Source organism: Sinocyclocheilus anshuiensis, unplaced genomic scaffold (assembly GCF_001515605.1).
Source record: "Sinocyclocheilus anshuiensis isolate Anshui unplaced genomic scaffold, SAMN03320099.WGS_v1.1 scaffold103, whole genome shotgun sequence".
NCBI classification, from domain to species: Eukaryota; Metazoa; Chordata; class Actinopteri; order Cypriniformes; family Cyprinidae; genus Sinocyclocheilus; species Sinocyclocheilus anshuiensis.
The window spans coordinates 343,221-361,766 of record NW_015548201.1 but is presented as its reverse complement, the minus strand read 5'-3'; the positions used below and the strand labels follow the sequence as shown (position 1 = coordinate 361,766).

The following is an 18,546-nucleotide window of genomic DNA, read 5'->3' as shown; positions in this document are numbered from 1 at the left end:
TACTCTTCTGGAAGGCCAAACAAAGTATTTTCGCTTTCGCAACGAAACACACAGGTCTTCACAACATGGCAGCGGCGGTGACAGCAACAATAAAGTTACGCCTTCTTTCTTTGCGTGAACCTTTGGGCAGCGTTATGCAAATCTTCCCACATTGTGACGTAGACATGTGGGGGCATGTTAGAACGAGCCGTTTTAGGTAGGCGTGGTTGACTTAACTTTTATAAAGAATATCTCTTTACAGTGTTCACTCTACACTCTACAACTTAAGTCTTTGCAACTTTACAGATCTTCTTTATGCACCAAGAGCTTGTAACACTCCAAAGAGAAAGGAACATTTGAAATCGCATCATATGACCCCTTTAATATTAGACCTTACTAATTGATGGCCGATTTATTTATGACGGGAAATTAGGTATTCCAAAAACAACAACAAAAAAATAAAAATACAAAAACTGATTTCACCAGTCTCTCTTTCAGTATTGGAAAAGATTTCCCTCTAAAGAGGCTTGTGCACATTTTATTGCCAATGCAAACTGCCATACAAACCAATATAAAGCTGAAGCACCGAGCCGGGACGCAGTGAAATCAGAGCAGTAGTGCATGGCCAGAGAGGTCTATTGAGTTGAGTCTAAAAGAGATGTGCGTGTTTGTGTGGTCTTTGACAGGCATTTGAGCAGGGAAGAGAGTGATTTACGCTCACCTGGTGAAGTCTGTCATCTCCATCATGATCATGCACATTTGCTTGGCCAAAACGATGATGTCATTTCCGCTGTCATCCCACTTGGATACCTCGGCGTCCAGCTTGCTCTTCTCCTCCTGGAAACTGGCCACCTGCTCGGCAATCTTCGCCTTCTGCTCCTGGGGTAGCTGAGCCATGATGGCCTGCCAATTCCACAGAGAAGCTCATATATAACAAACCGTACATAAATCTGCTCACGATATGCTGATCTACGACTGTTAATGAGGAAAAGAGATGACACAGGATTTGCAATTGAAAAAGAAAATTGATGTTCTATCCCTCTTCCCGCTTCTTTCTTTGCTTCTCTCTTGCACCTTCCTTTGTCCTTCTCTCTTCTCTCAGTCTCTCTTTCTCTCTCTCTCTCGCTCTCATTTCTTGCATGACCAGTCTGGGCCGGGCGAGCAGGAGAGATTTTACAGCTTTGGCTGGTGGCGAATGGGCTATGAAACATTCCTCTAATTCTGTAAAAGATTCACAACCTTTCAGAACTTTGCTGAGCAATGCTTTCTGCAACATCAATAGCCCTACAAAACTCGAATGAGGAGGCCAGTGGAATATGTGATACTGCAATCAGCACATCAAAGATCAACAGAAAAAGAGCATGATAACCTGAAAATACATCTTTTTCTTTAAATATATACAACTGTTTTCAACATTAATAATAAATGTTTCTCAAGCACCAAATCAGAATATTACAATAACTTCTGAATGACTGGAGTAATGGCTGCTGAAAATTCAGCTTTGCCATCATAGGAATACATTACATTTGAAAAAAATATTAAAATAGAAATGTTATGTTTTTTATTATGTAATAATATTTCACAATATTTCTGCGTCACACCTGGTTAGGACATGCTCAAAGTCTGATTAAAAAAATACAAATCAGACTGCCCTAATTGAGATAAACCTTTCTGGCAAGTTCTCACTAAGAATTAAATTATTCGGCCTCATAAACTGAATTTGCTCTTTAAATTTGGAGCACCGGCACACACGTAGCACACATTAGTGCATTAGCTGAGTGACAAGGATTCCCACTGGAGCTGGGGACTAAATAAAAAGCCTCTGCGGGGGTGGAACAGGAGGCTGGACAGTGATTACAGATTTATATAATCATATTCTAACTAAAGCACAACCTCCACTGCCCCGTTTTCTAAAACTCTCTAAACAAAAATACTACTCGCTTCCCCAGCAACAAGTTTCAATGGAAAACGTAAGTCTTCTGCAGCGCTTTTATCTTTAACAAGAGCTTTCTGTTCAAGTCCTGAGCTCTTAAAGTCTCATGCCATCCCCTAGGTGATTGGAGCTGAATATTTTTTTGTTATTTTTTTTTCAGTTTTCATTAACATGCTCACATTACCATGGAAAAGGAGGGTGAGAGATCTGTAATTATATTCGTGCGAGCATGGGGAACAAAGAATACGCGACCGGCACAACGGATGTAAATATGAATAGATGACACAGCCTTACACGACCAGGAACAATTCTTACTGACAAAAGAAAATGCAAAATTTTCAAATGCATTCATAAAAAAAAAAATAAAAAAAATTGGAGCCACATACTGCTTTCCATTAGTGTTGTCACACAAATTGTTATCAGGAACTCAAAAGAAGTGCTCACAGAAAAAGCCAGCACTCTTACTAACAAGATCCCCAAACACAACTTGGTTCCCATTACCTCACTCACAACTCTAAATTTAAAAAGGAAAACAGGATGCAATCATCTGCAGTGTCTGCCATCACCACAGCTGTGGACTAGAGAATATATTCAAAGTAATAACAAATCAAAATATTGACACTTTGGGCCCAATTTGGACATTTTCACTTAGGGGTGTACTCACTTTTGTGGCCAGTGATTTAGACATTAATGGCTGTGTGTTGAGTTATTTTGAGGGGACAGCAAATTTACACTGTTATACAAGCTGTACACACACTACTTTACATTGTAGCAAATATATACACATACATTCACTGTTCCTTCCAGCTATGTAGGGATGAATTTTCATATGCATTACCAAGGCAACAGAGGAGGATGGGAAGGGAGGGGGTGAGAGAGAGAGGAGGAATGGAGGTAGAGTGGGGGCGAGGTTTGATGTCTGTTTCGCTGGTGGCAACATCAGGAGTGCTGTTGACACGAAATCAGTACAGAATCTTAAAAACACTGATTCAGAGTTCCTCTGCTATTAGAGCTAAACAGTGAAGCAAAGGTGGATTTGGCTGTGACGCTGCAATTCTGACCTGTGAATAGAGCGTTTACCATTTCCCAGTGCTGTCTTCGACTCTTTAAATAGACTGCGATAAAGTTTTATTATAGAAACACTGAATAAAATGGAAATTACTATGTCCCTGGACAGATTCCATACAAGCACCTACAAAGGAATCTAATTCTCTTGTAATTTTAGGATTGATTTTGACACCTTTTGACATTCCCTAAGTGGCTCCATAAACTGGCAAGACATGAAACCAAAGCTCTGATGTGAACTACAAAAGCCCCAACTCTCACCCGAGCGCTCTGTCCGGCGATGAGCTGATCATCTTCTGTCTGCACACTGGTCCTGCTACGAGAATCAAAGTCTTCTGTCTCAAAGTCCGAGTCGTCCAGTTCCTCTGGAGTCTGTGGGGGAGAAGAAAAGTGTAGGGGTGGGGAGAGATATAGAAAAGCATTAGCAAGCTCTTTCAACAAGTAACTTATGAACTACGGCATAAGTTTAAGGCCCCAATTTACTCATAGCAAAGTTATTTTTCATCGAATTAAAAAGTAGTACGAAATACGTTTGCAGTGGTAAACTGTAAGCCAACATCCTGACGCCATTCACACTGCTGGAAGGGCATTTAGTAAATAAATGAGTAAATATGTGCTGCGCACTTTGCTATACTTCTTGTCTGTTCGCTTAGGCAAGCTGTTTCAAACTCCCAGAACGAACTCCACTCCTCAGAATTTGTTTTGGCCTGATTTTGTTTGAAATGACATCACACCAGTTCGTTCTTTGATTTTGCTTAAAGTATATTGGGGCCTTTATCAACAGTAGTTTTCCATGGGAAAGTAGAAATTTTAAATGCACATCTAAAAGTAAGAAATGCTGCCCATTATGGTCTACTGGTTAATGCATGCGCTCTGATATATTTAGCCATGATGCTCTACATTATTTCCAGTCTTCTCTAACACCTCTTTTTTTTTTTTTTTTTTTTTAATAGATAGATGGTCAGCGGCCTAGTTTTCTTTTTATTTTCTAACATGTAACAAACTCTCAAACTTTTAAATTGTAATGTTACAAGATTTTGACTGCCACGTCTTCTCTAACCCCTCTTTTTTTTTTTTTTTTTTGTAAATGGTAAAACGTGCATAAATAAATAAAATGTTACATTTTCTAAATGATAGCAGTGCTGCCACTCAATACTAGCAAGTTATGGTTGACTGCTTTGACCAAGAGGTTGCTTAAGTGATCCGAGCATATGTTGCTAAGTTGTTGCAAGGTCCTTGTCTAATAATATTCCACTCCCTGGATAGGTCCAAGTACATCCTTCAATGCAACAAAAAGTGATGTGGAGATGATGCTTATCACTTGGACTTAAGTAATCCCAAAATATGAGCAATAGTAAAAGTGACAATTTCCTTAGAAAGCACCCTATGCATAAAAAAAAAAAAAAAAAAAATCTACCTATGCATTTTTAGAGTGAAAATGTAATGGTGGAAGGTTAAACAGTAAAGCATATTTACTTGCCTGCTGTAAAGAGAGACAGAATGATCTGGCACACCAATGCAGTGGGTACATCACGTTTTCCCTGTACTGAACTAAACTAACTCTCTCTCTCTAATCCCTGCACTGAATGCCAAACATGCCTCTTATAACTCTGCTGCTCTATTAGCATGCACTTGTGAGCAGAGGGACCTGTTTGCAGAAGGAAATGGTGGAGAATAGGGAGGGGTGACGGGGGGGAGAGAACCCTCACTGACAAGAAAATGCATTTCAGCTTGATAGGAGAAAGGACGAGATGTGAGAAGATACGGATGTATTATTTCGCCAGTGCTGCAAGCCGTGCTTATCTGACTGTCTGTACAATCCATTTATGAGGAGATTCTGACTGGCTCAAGATGCAGCTGCTCCAATAATAGACCCCTCAAGCATTCCAAAACTCTGCCTGCTGAAGATGACATCAAAACAACATACAACCAAAGTCAGTCAAGGTGTGGACGACGGTTTAGAAGTGCCCAGGCTCATTTCATAAACATGCTTTGCTGTATATAGAGAATCACACTGGAGCATAAAATGAATTTTACCGTAACAGTGCTAAAATTTAAAATGACAACTTGTCACTAGCAGGGTTGTGAAAATGCCTTCCAAATTCTTATTTAATTCCTGAATTTAAAATATAAGGAAGTAAAATAAAAATTAATTCAAATTTCAAGACTTTAGGACTGTGAATGACAGATAGAGAACAAGAGATGGACAGACAGATAGATACACTAAAACATTTAAAGGTGACCTATTATGCCCCTTTCTACAATATGTAATATAATCTCAGGTGTCCCCAGAATGTGTTTGTGAAGTTTCAGCTCAAAATGCTCCACGGATCATTTATTATATCATTTTGAAAATGCCTATATTGAGAGGAAGCAGAAACACGCTGTTTTCGTGCATGTATATTTAAATGCAAATGAGCTGCTGCTCCCCACCCCCTTTTCCAGAATAGGGCTGTTCCTTTACAGCTCGTACATCAGATACTCTAGGTGCGTTCACGCCAGATCATAATTACCGTGATTACGAGATACCAACTTGTAAAAAGCGTTCACGTCCTCGTAGAACTCAGCATGCGAGTACTAAACTAAGTTCTCTTCATGTCTTATTGCGCTTAAACTGTCAAATACACAACAGACTGTTTTTGTAACTCATGTGTTTTCAACAAACTTTTATGTCTGTGAAGGTAAACAGCTGGGAAAGAAATCGCATGTTTATATTAGATCTGTGTGGCAGCAACGTAATATACACTAAATAAATAAATCCACTGCTCTCTTGTCTCCTCTGAGGCTGGGACTCTAAGGCTACGTCCACACGAAGCCAGAGCTTTCCCTATCCGATCTTTTTTTTCCCCTCGTCTCAAGAAGTATCTGCATCCACACAAAACCACAAAATGATGTAGTATACATGCCAGGCCAGTATGTGGCGCTGTAATTCTGCCACAGAGATACACTAAAAACGGAGAAGACGACTTGGACTATGCGCATAAACCTTGCACGCGGTATACAAACGGACATGGAACAATACATTTATTAATCTGTGTTAATGTTAGTTAATAAAAAGATAATCTTTCAGTGTTTGTTGCTGTTATGTGATGTAGAGGTGTCTGACTAGGGGCGAGACGTGGGCTGATGACGTCATCGTTTCAGAAAATGTAAGGATTCGCTGTCCACACGAAAACGCAAGGGCGGCGTTTTCAGATTTATCCACTCTGGGACCCGGTTTTAAAAAAAATATCGGTTTCACTCTCCCAAAACGCATCTCCGTGTGGACGGGAACTAAATAGTGTTCTGTGCTCATCTGTGCAGCTAACGATAGAACAGTTAGCATGCTTCGCTCAAACTTTTGCCATGGCACTAGAACTGGTACACCGTTGTCACTTGTGAAAACAAGAATGGCGGCACCGTGAGTGGAAACGTGCAGATAAAGGGGCGGTGATATTATAAAAAGATCCCTTTGCCACGTCACAAAGGGAGCAAAATCTGACAGGCGGTATTATGCTAATATTTCCACATAGTGACGTAGATATGTGGGGGCGTGTTAGAACGAGCCATTATACGTAGGTGTGGCTGACTCTTAACTTTTATAAAGAATATCTCTTTGGATTTGAGACTTTAGTCTTCGCAACTTTACAGATCTTCTTTATGCACCAAGAGCTTGTAACACTCCAAAGAGAAAGGAAAACTTGAAATCGCATCATATGACCCCTTTAAAACTGGAAAAAGTCAGATTTTCATGATGTCACCACCTTTAAAAGTTTGCCGTCAATACGTTTTTTTTTTTTGTAAGAATTTAAAATTTCTATTGCAAATAAATCTAGTAATAATTTAATGTACATCTACCTTGTGCCAAGCGATAGCAACTGCAGACAGCTCAAAAATATCTACCTAGCTATTCAAGAGAATGCATCACATCTAGGGCAATAGTGAGCATTTGAATAAACAGCCTGAGATGCCTGAAGCAGTGTAGGTAAGGTGAGGTACCTTTGCAAGCTACGGTAACCACTCAGCAGCTATGAGGATCTGTGCTAGGAAGGGCCATTAGTACCAGTAACATCCCCTCAACAGAGTCGTCGAGGGCTGCCTGCCTGTCAAATATTAGGTGACGGCCGGCCGGCGAGGACTATGAGTGCAGTACTTACCGAGGTTAAAGACTCTGTCCATCTTAAGTAGCGTAAGTCGCACACTTGTCTCTTCCGATCGAGGATTTCCTGTGCGGCGGAGAGGTTGATGCCCACTGGGCACTAATGTTGGCTGATTGGCTAGCGCGCAAGCTCCGTCTAAAAGTATGAGCTTGACATGGCGTGCGTGTTGAGGGAATCAACTTGAAAGTCAAACATTAAAAGTATGAATTTTTCTTTCTTGCCATCTCAGTGTCTGCAGGGTGTATTAAAACGGTGCTCTCTAACAAACCCCTGCGATCACCAGACCTTTGGGTGGCTTTCTTATCGGTTCGGACGAGTCGTCTCAGAACAAGGGCCCTGAAGCGCTAAAAAATACTATACAGTTAGAAAGGAACAAAACAAGATAGCAAAGATCACACCTCTCCTTTCGACTCAACACATGAAGCATTTCAATGTCGGGGACATGTTTGACACTCATGTTAAACCAACAAACAAACAAGTAGATCCTGTCTGCCAGAGGGCCTTTTGTTTTATCCATTGAATCAATCTAGATAACTAGAGAAGGATGTCTGAAGTGGAAAATGAATGAGGCACTACAGGTCTCCTAGGATTTGAAAATAAAGGGGGAAAATTCTAATTAAATCCCCTTTCTAAAAAAATCTATTACGTATTATAATGCAAATACAGCGCAATGGATCCCCCATCTAATTTTGTGTTTATTCTAATTTAAACCCTTGGTTATTAATGAACAAGCCAGATAGTTTCATCTGCATCAAACGAGTCTTGTTACTTGACATTTGAAAAGAGAGGGTTGGTGGATGTGTTCAAACAAAGTATGCACGTACAAAGGCAGCAAAGAAATATGATGCGATCACAATTATTAATAGCAAATAATACTAATGCGTGTATGTGCCACACAATTTCCGGAGGCCTTTTAATCGAATGCTTCTCCGGCTTCATTACCCGGGTCGCGACCGCACTCTTTGCTTTAACTAAAGGCGCTAATACATTCCAACACACTTCCTTATGAGCCAATTATTCAAATTCAGTGTACATTATCTTCGCAATTTATTGAAAACTCGTTAGTCTGGAACTACAATAGATGATATTTGCCTCAATTAATGCCTTTAACCTAGATGTTCCGGGCGAAGTGGTGTTGAGGGTTTGTGCGTTTCCCCACACGGCAGGAGCGGACTGTTGTCTGCTCATTGTCAGACTGTTAGCTAATGCTTCACTGCAAGCTGGCAACCATCTGTCCAATGTTACAGTTCAGCTCAGGGAAAGACCATTAACCCTCAGACAACTACAGCTCCAGTAATAGTGCACATGGAGAGGGAAATCCGTTTAATTAGGTTACCACTTGCCCAAAACAAATTCACTATTAGTTTCTAATAAGGCAGCGCATATACTGTATGCACACCAGGCTTTTCGTTTTTTTTTTCTCTCAAACACACATTCAGTTTAAATGCTGTATTATACTGAATTATATATATATCCTCAGAGCAAACCACTAATTAACCGCGCCCACTTCTTGCCTCTAACTCTGAACAAGTTTTGATGTACCTAATTGGAGTTCACCGCAACATTGCAAGCTCTTATAAGGGGAAAAAATACAAGTGCTAAAAAGCACATGGAAGGTCATAAAATTCAGACTGCACTGGAAACCTGTGTGGGTGGCATAGTTAAAGTAATAAAAACTCTTTAACTGCTCTTATAAAAAAAAAAAAAAAAGAAATTCATCAAAAAAAAGTAATTTACTCACAATCATATTTCAACATTTAACACATTCTTCTGTGAAATACAAGAGATGCTAAGCAATGTCGAAGCTGATCTTTCCCATACAGTAATTCAGTCATACAAATTTTTTACTTTTATACTTTTTTTTTGTAATAGTAATCAGCCCTTCTGTGGTATGGAAAACAACAGCTTACATGTTTTCCCTACTATCTAACTAGTGTTTCATGTGAGAAAGAAAAATTCTCATCCTCAGGTGAACTCTGTAATATTTTCTAAGTAAATCTTTTAATATTTGAAAGATACATTTTTTCTTTTCTATTTAAAGGCTTCTGCTCACCCTGATCATAAGCACTGCCTTCCTGATGTCCCTCACGCCATCATATACCAGACGCGAGGCATCAATGAACTCGTTCTCGTCCACTGGCTGGCTTGGGTTGGCGCTGAGAGCCTCCACGGCTGCCTCTATCTGCTCAGTGAAACGTGGCATCACTGTAAACACACACAAACACCGAAAGGACAAACAGCAAGGTCAGAAACACTTAGCAGCAAACTAAAAGGAAAAAAAAAACTGATTAATTTAGCTGGAAACAATTCCGTTTCAACTCAGCAAATATGAGTGAGCTGAAGTGCAATTCAATCAAGACATTGTGTCTGTAGAAATATATAATTCAAATTCGATTTGAATTGAATGGACACTTTCCCCCCACATAACTTGGAACGCCTGAAACAGAGCTGAGTAAACGCAGAAATTTGCAGTGGATGTGTTGCTGGATTTTAATGACTGCTCAAGGCAGCTTTTAATCAGGCTTTACGTGACTACGAGAACGGCACATGAGTACACTTAATCCAGAGGCACCCTTAAACGAATCAATCACAAGACAGGCAGCAAGACCTCAAAGCCACACAAACTCTCTCTGCATTCAAAGGCTTTGGGAACCAGAGACCTTTTGAGGGTTGCTTCCTATGCGTTTTGTGAATGCCATTTACCAATTTATTCCCAGAGGATATTTAATGACATTGAGTGTGAGCAACACGTATGAATATCATCTGGCCTGGAGACCACAGTTAGAGCTTTGTGTTTAATGAACCAAATTAAAAGATTTTAAGTAGTAAACCAAACAAAGACTGGCTGTTAAAAAAATTTAACTGGATTGGGGTGGTGATTGCAAGCTTTCATGGCTAGAATATGGTTCCTGCCCCTAGCTTATCTCTGCTGCATTTCATACTAAATTTTGGGCTGAACAAGAACTTAGGGATATGTATTCAGACTGGACCATCTGAGACCAAACCTTCATGAAATTTGGTTGACTAATTCACCTGATTCAACATGATCTATAGCAGTTTGCCCAACCACTTCTTTAAGCCGGCCCACCAGCTACGCACCACCTCCCAGCCATAAAATAATAGTACCTCCCAATAGTCACTGAACACATCTACATTAATACTCATTCTCATTCATAATTTAGTATTGCACTGGGGAGTACAGTAGCAGGAAGAGATTGAATAGAAAGATGTAGACTGTAGGGTTGTGACGATGAGGAAATTTTCCCACCGGTTAATCGACGTGTGACAACACCGGTAATACCTAATCATCGCGGGGGCGGGGCGTTCCCTCTTTTCCTAGCTTTCCTTCGCTTTTAAATAGCTTGTAAAAGCGGTGTGCCCATTTTACTTTCACTTTCAAATAGCGGCAATTCAAATAGTAAAGCAATTGTTCGTTTTTAGTTTGTTTGAATTTTCCCTCTTTTTTATTACTATAAAAAATCAAAACGACGGTGGGGGACGGTGACGCGGTGGGCAAGTGACGTAACTGGTGTTGCGGCTTAACACCGGTATCACTGTCAGCACCGTCTATCACGGCAAGCCTAGTACACTGGAAATAAAGTGAATACTTGGAATTTGCATTAACAAAAGGTTTTCGGTGAGCCTTGAGGCTTACGGGGCATGGGTTTTTACAGTAAATAAAGCAATCATTAGTGACATAACATCCTCTTCTTTGCCAATATGGCCCAGCTATTTGATTTAGCGCAAAGCTGAACAGAGTACACTAAATATGACAGCATTTCCCAAGAGAAAGTCCACAAATGAACAGGAAAATCTTATGCTGTGTCCCAGAGGAATTAACCATCTCTGTGATTTTAGTCTTAAAAAGGCTCCTGAAGGCACCCGAAGGATATTATGTAGCCGCACATGAAAGTAATATTACGTTTATCTACCAAAAAAAAAAGAGTACTATTATGTTTTATCTTCCTAATAAAGCGAGAGTGCAGATATTGGTCAAAGGCAGCGTCTCAAATCTTAGTGAGCTGCCTACCTAGACAGCATTTTTGGCCATCAAAGGCATGGCTATGTTTTGCAACCTTGTGAGGAAGTAGATAAAGTTACTTTTATTTTAAAATCAGCACTCTTGTACCAACACCCTTCAAACCCACTCACGGAAATTCTGGCCCAGATGGCAGCAGTGCTATTTTTGGATGCCTGTGCAGCATTCTCAGATATTAAACAAGAACAATGGATTTGAAATAGAAATTAATCACACATACACAAGTGCCATCACCAAAAATAATACTAAATGGACAGTTCTGACCGTTAAGATTGGATAAAGCATGTTCGAAGCAGCTGTTAGACAATGATAAATTAACATTTATATTATTGCACCAAATAACACGTCAATCATAAACAATTATGTTTATGAGTTATGATTTTAGTTGTATTTACGGTTTCTTCTTATTAAATGTTGTTCATGCATATTGCCTTTTCCACCATTTCATAAAAGAAAAGGCCAATAACATGTTACACGTTGTAAAAACACTAATGCTAAACTAAAACCGCTACTACAAAAACAACAGATTTTGGCTTATTTTACATAAATACAAAAATTGGCTGTAGCTACAGACATTTATGGCAAAACACAAATAATTTCAGGTCTAGTGTTCTGGTTTATACCTGTATCAGTGAGAAGCTTGGTGGCTTCCAGAACCTTCTCTGTGTAGACCCCAGGTTCATAGTTGTCCATCTCAGATGTGACCACATGGACCACACGGGCAGCTCTACCTCGAATGGCTCCAGCGGTGCGATCCAGGCCGTCGACATCCTTCTCTTGCAGAGCGATGACACACTTGTTAACATCCTCCAGAATGTGATTTTCTAAAGCAAAAAGAAAGAAAAATTCACAAGAGAAGACAATATTTAAAATAACTAAGGAAACAACACTGGACAATGTACAGAGCGCTAACCACAACGCAAAGCATGAAGACAGGATGGGTGTCTGGGAAATGCAAATCAACATGGTAAACTGTAATCTGTCCTTGAGAGGAAGTGAAGGCAGTCAGTCAGTCAGCCTGCAGCTTAACAAGAACTCTTAAAGGCCATGTCTGACAGGGGAATGGTAAGTCTTTAACACTCGTGGTAGAATGTCAATTCCACAGGAGAGAATTGACACTCAAGTGCTTTTGTTTCCTCCTGAGAAGCTAATGAACTTCTTCAAACGTGACCACTAAACGGCCCATGATCGGAAGTGACCCGTGTCATCAGTTGCTGATAGAGATGTAGGTGTAAAGGCTTTTCACCTCTTCTGCATTAAGCTATTATGGGTCCGGTACAAACAGACAGGAGCTAAGCAGCCTATCATTAGGTTGAAATCATTCTTCACTATTTAAAAAGCTTGTTCTTTATGACATCTGGTGAGACTGTGCTACTACTGAAGAATAATTTGTCAGAAAGGGTTTAAAACTCTTACAAATGAAAGAAATTAATACTCCTACTCCGCAAAGCTGCATTAAATAGATCAAAAGTGACAGTAAAAGACAGTAAAAGACATGTATAAAGTAACAAAAGATTTATATTACAAATTAATGCTGTTCTTTTGAACTATCCATTCATTCAAAAAATTGTGGAAAAAATATATTTTGTTTCCACAAAATTAAGCATGTACAGCTGTTTTTAACATTGGTAACAAAAACAAAATGTTTCTTGAGGACCAAATCAGAATAAATGATTTCTGAAAGATTATGTGACACTGAAGACTGAAGTAAAAGCTGCTAAAAATTCAACTTCGCCACCACAGGAGCAAATTACAATTTAAAATCTATTAAAATACACAAGTTAAATTATTTCACTATTTTACTGTTTTTGGTCAAATAAACGCAGCCTTCGACAACAACATTTTTTTTTTTTAAATCTTATTGACCACAAACTTTTGAACCATAGTGTATGTGGAAGGGCTAAAGAGATATGAGAGCTACCAGATAAAAAGATTTCAGTGAATAATTTAAATTTTGCTTTGTTTTTCCCCCCTCACATTTTATGGTACTTGTTGGTAAAAGAGCAGCATGAATATTCTGTTAAGCATCTTTTTTTTTCCAACACAGTCACAAGAGTGAATGAGCATGGTTTTCATTAGCAGGTGAAACATCCCTTTAACACTATTTAAGAGCCAAGATCCAGCTCTACACTTTGTAACGTGGGCTTACCAGACACGCTGAGGAAGTCGTCAATGGAAGTGATGTCATCCACTGCGTCAGTAAGCACCCGCACCCGTTTCTCCCACTGGTCCTTAAACAAATCCATGTTATCCTGGGCCACTTTGCTGTTAGGCTTAGCAGCCAGGGCCAAGGCTGCATTAATCACCTGCAATTACCACAAACAACCCATTAATCTGCTTTTAAGATGTACAAGAACCAAAAATCACGTCTACACATATGTGGATTGATTATCTGAGCCCATATCCTCCCCGCAACAACCCTCCAAAACACATTTACAATTGTTTCAGATTATGACTGAGATTAAACCATGTTTATTTTGATGGAAAGACAAGTACGTTCAAAGCCCCAGGATGAAGGAATAGTCATTGGAGCTCAGATTAAAAAGCAGTCAAAGCCACAGTGGAGTGAGGGTGGAGTGGACATACTGCAGGGGCATCTGTGAAATGCTGCGTACCTGAGGGCAAAGTGTTTCCAGTTGGGAAGCGGCCATCCGTACCAACTTTACTCCCTCCTCATTGTTTGAAATGGAGCATGCAAGGTTAGCTACCTACAACAGAAAATAATTCAGCCTTTTATCATATGAAAAATTAACAGTTTTCCATCCCTCATACAAACAGTTTTAATTTAACACACACCTGCTGTCAGCTGTTGATCTGATTATTTGATAAAATGGTAAAATAATATAGCAGGAAAAAAGCGCCCCAGAGGATTAAGTCAAAACAAAAGCAAAGCCTGAAATTGAGGTCTGGTCGTCTCCCCACATAGGGAATATATTTCATATAAATCACAGGATGATGGCTGACAGCGTCAGGGAGTGGTTCCTAGAGATGATTAAATCACCGTTCTGCCAGGCACCGTTATTACCTCAGGAAAGTGAGAGAGGCAAATATTCCTGACACTTTCAGAAGCTCCGCAAGCCGCTGAAATCCAGAGTGCTGAGGCAAGCAATCTCGCTGCCTGTTGCTGCAGTTTATGTTATAGAGTAAATTGTCATTTTGACCCACAAATCTCCCTCCTTACTCACGATTCACCAAACATTCTCTGCAAACCGATGTTATTTGCATCTATTTGCCACGGCCAATTTTTTGAGGCAAGAAATTAAGATTTTTAGGATTCCGCTGCCTCACTTTGGCTGCACAAGCGCCTCCATATAGCAAAGCAAGCACAGCACGTTACTGAGAAGCTTCATTACTTAAGGCAAGAGTCGTTTTAATTAAATGTTACCAAGGAGTTTCACTCATATTTGCTTAGTGGGACTGCTTGGAGTTACTCTACCTTATCGTAATATGCGAGAATTGTCTGTGCCAGGAATAGGAAATCTAGAACACAAGTGGAGTGTAAATGTGAACAGAGCTCAGCGCAGTCACAGAAAACGCCCCACTGACTACAGGAGTACCTCAGCCGACGCTCTTCCGCTCACTCTTTCCCTTAAGCACCATACTGGGAATCTCTTGAGCAGCAGGGTGCCATTAGCAAACACACTAGTCAAGCATTAAAAACACATAAATGCCAACAGTTTAAACAAGGAGCACTTCAGTATGTGCAATAGCGTTTAGCAGCTAAATCTCATCCAATTAGATTCTGCAGTACGTGGGTTGGCGGGGGGGATCTCCAATGGTCAGGGGAGAATCTGAAGCCCACCTTTGTTAATACGATCACTATGATACACAAGCCGCTTGACATGAAACATCTGGTGGAAATATGTCCTAAGGGCCACTCGACTACATATTTTTTGGCCAATCTGGAAGATTGCAAACGGAAGGCTGCCGATTCTATCCCTGCGGGTAGTGATCCATGACCATTACCAGGGAGCCCGAGAGCAAAGCAGTTAACACCAGACTTGTCCAGGGGGATTTGTACCCTTGCATAAGCTCATGATGGCATTCTATGCTAAGTTTTGTGCTAATTACTGCTGGACTACCTAAATAAATAAACAAAAGTGAATAAAGAATTACATTAAAGAATTGTATATACAATATTTTTGGTAAAAAAATGATTCAATCACAATTTTTTATGCACTTTTTGTCCAATGCATTTCCTACAGTAAATAGACCAGTTTTCAATTTTTGTGCCACAAGCTAATAAGAGTGTTACAACAAAGGCATTTTAATAGCATCACTGATTTAAGCAAGTCTAACACTAACTAGTTTGACCTGCAACAATCAAAATGTCAATCAATAGCTTGCAGCTCTGCATAATTTCATAGTCATTTCAAGTACCCATCCTCTTCCTGAGGCTGTTCTTTCTTGCAGTAACATCCCATCAGTGCAGCTGGTATTTCACCCCTCTGTGGCACCGCTGGGTCAACCAAGGGCTGAGTTTGTTCTTATACAAGCTGCCTAGCACATACAGTACGCAGCAGAGAGGATGCACTCTCTGTTGCTAAAGCTAAAAACGAGGAACTGACAAACAACTTTGTTGATGACTTCTGCAGGGCTCATTTGCAGCTAAATGTCAAGCATATTCAGGATGAGGAACAAACGTTCATTGTGAGCTGATTCTCATTTCCTGTTCAGGTAGATTATGAGTCTAATCACATTGGTCTGTAGATCTTCCCACACAGATAGTGGAAATGTGTGCTAGATTCAGCGGGGAATAAAACAGGGCAACAGCAATTCATTTCAGGTTCATGAAGAAAAAAAAATCTGTCTTTATATATAGAATATATATATAAATAGCTCTGTTTGCATGACTAACTAGTTCAATGCTTCAATACATTATGTGACACCACATGGAACAGGCCTATTTTTTCTTCTTAATGTTATGGTATGCCTTCAAAGTTGTGTCATTAAACTCAATGCATATATCATATTTACATGATCCATTTCCATCTTGTTTTGGTTTTTGAGGCCACGTAATGATCAAATTGTGCGGTAATCACTTCAAAAGATTGGAGGCAAATGGAGTCAATGTTGAAATGGTATGAACAGTATTGAGTTAAAGAAAGTTTTAAAAAGCTGTGTTTTGTTCAATTTCATTGTACTCTGTATAACTTTTCTAAATGCAAAAATACATTCGGTACAAACTGCCCCTTAAACAGTTCAATATTTCATTCATTTTGCATTTAGAACAAATTACAAGATAAGCATGTAAAATAAAACCAAATGAACTACAGTATATTTTGGTGTGAATTAAGAAAATCTATGACATTTATTAAACTGCAACAATCATTTCGGTCTACTCTCTCTCCTTTCGTGCTTCCTGTCTCTCACACATTTTCTGTCGCACAGTAGTTTAGTCCCTGCACAATCTCAGTGTTCCTTGAGCAGCCAGGAACCTTTGAGAACAAGGCCTTGAGGCAATAAAACTAAGCTTGTTCTATTTTTATCCCACTTCAGGAATTATGCATTTCATGGTATATAAACCGAACCGCCACTGTGTTTCTGTGACCAAGAACTGGCACTCAGAGCCAAGCTGCTGCTCTTCCAGCAAACTCGGAAGTTCAATGTCTATATAAGTGGCTTTCAAAATGGGGAAAAAAGGGAAATTAACAAATAGGTAATGGTGGAGGACTCTTGGGATGTATGCAGGTTGCCAGGAGGGTCTCCAACAGTACTGACTGCGACGCAAAAGCCTCTACAAAAGAAACGATTTGAATGAATGGTGGTATCTGATAGGGGTGCTCCGATTGATCGGCTACTGATCACTATCGGCCGATAATCGCTTTGGGATGATTGATCGGCGGTCTCTAAAAAGGACGATCTCAAAAAACCTATCTCAAGCTGATGACGCTGTCGTGAGAGGTTTGGCACGACATGCAGAGGCACTGTCTCAGTCTCTGTCCGGCGCGGGTGAAATAATTATAATGCTGAAGGTGAGGTACTCACCTTCATATTTCTTAATTAAATAACTTGTAAAGTAATTTGAAAACCTTGTGTGAGACATAATTTCACAAACAGCGTGAGTGAATCAGCGCGCGCTCTCCCTTTCGCTCTCATAATACGCAAATGTCTTCAAATCACCACATCGCGTCTGTCTATAAGCGAGCTGCACGCTGCACAGTTGACAGGAATTGTCACTTGCACAATCGAGGCAGTGCCACATCGTCACTAAAGTTTATAAATCGCATTACTTTTTAATTCTTGCCAGTGTTTAACCATTCAGCGCTACGCCCTCCTGAAGACCGTGTGCTCATGCACACTCGCAGCGTATACACATAATGCCAGGTTCACATTACTCCGTTTGCAGTGCGTATGTGGTGTGTATTTTTTCCGCGCTCATGTTAACGGATTAATAAAGCGTGCAACACTGCACACGGTTGCGGTCTGGCAGTGCGTTCCACGAGCGGTGCGTCTGCAGCAGTGCAGAGATCGTTTCCGCACCAAGTCTATTTTTGCAGCCTGCAAGCGCTGAATTAAAGTAACAGCGCATTTTTTCCAGTAAATATGAACATGGATTGACACGAGAGAGAGAGAGAGAGAGAGAGAGAGAGCGAGAGATAGGAGGAGATACGTAGCTGGCACTTTTTACAGCCCTTAAAGAGTGTCAACTTCATGCCTTCTGCAGGAGTAAAAAGACAGTGAGGGGAGGGAAGAGTTGGCTGCAGTTCCATCCCTGTCGTAGCCATTGATGCTTCACTGTACTGCAAATTAAATGGCCTCCCTACAGCAATAACTACATCCATATTTAAACTCTAAACAGAGGAAGAAAAAACCTATATTACACTATAAATCTCACTTGTTTATGGCACGTGGACCACATTTGTGACCATGGACCCCTTTCAAATAGTTGTATCTCAGCCAGATATTGTCCGATCCTAACAAACCATACATCAATGGAAAGATTATCTATTCAGCTTTCAGATGATGCATAAATCTAAATTTAAAAAAATTTACCCTTATGACTGGTTTTGTGGTCCAGGGTCACATTTGTAAAAGCAGGTTTTCATTTAAAGAATAATCTTATAATAACTACAAAACACACACATATACACTAGGGTTGTGCTGATAGACGATAGTATTGCGTATCGACGATAGTCAGAGATATCGCCTGTGGCTGATGCCTTTGACGATAGGCTACTAATACTATCCAATTAATATTAGGGCCTATTTGTAGGGCCTGTGGTGTTTAGATGAGTCATCGCTGAAACACCGGAGTTTTGCTGTTCAGTGCACACGCTCGCTGACTGAATTCTGCTCTCTTGTGATCTCTTGTGAAGTATCGCTTTTTATTTCTCCTCTTTCCTACTACTTGTTTCACTTCTGTTTCAGTTTTTATAACCATTTCTTAC

At 40.0% G+C, this 18,546-nt stretch overlaps 1 protein-coding gene across 1 annotated transcript in view; it reads right to left on the bottom strand.

The window, feature by feature from the left end:
* The window catches only part of ctnna1 (catenin (cadherin-associated protein), alpha 1), a 126,193-nt gene that overhangs the window by 23,641 nt on the left and 84,006 nt on the right, over nt 1-18,546 (bottom strand). The window contains exons 10-15 of the mRNA XM_016440004.1: nt 13,771-13,863; nt 13,305-13,461; nt 11,779-11,979; nt 9,170-9,321; nt 3,239-3,349; nt 701-882 (exon numbers count right to left, since the gene is read on the bottom strand). Of these exons, the coding sequence (XP_016295490.1) occupies nt 701-882; nt 3,239-3,349; nt 9,170-9,321; nt 11,779-11,979; nt 13,305-13,461; nt 13,771-13,863 (896 nt within the window). The remainder of the gene's footprint in view (nt 1-700; nt 883-3,238; nt 3,350-9,169; nt 9,322-11,778; nt 11,980-13,304; nt 13,462-13,770; nt 13,864-18,546) is intronic.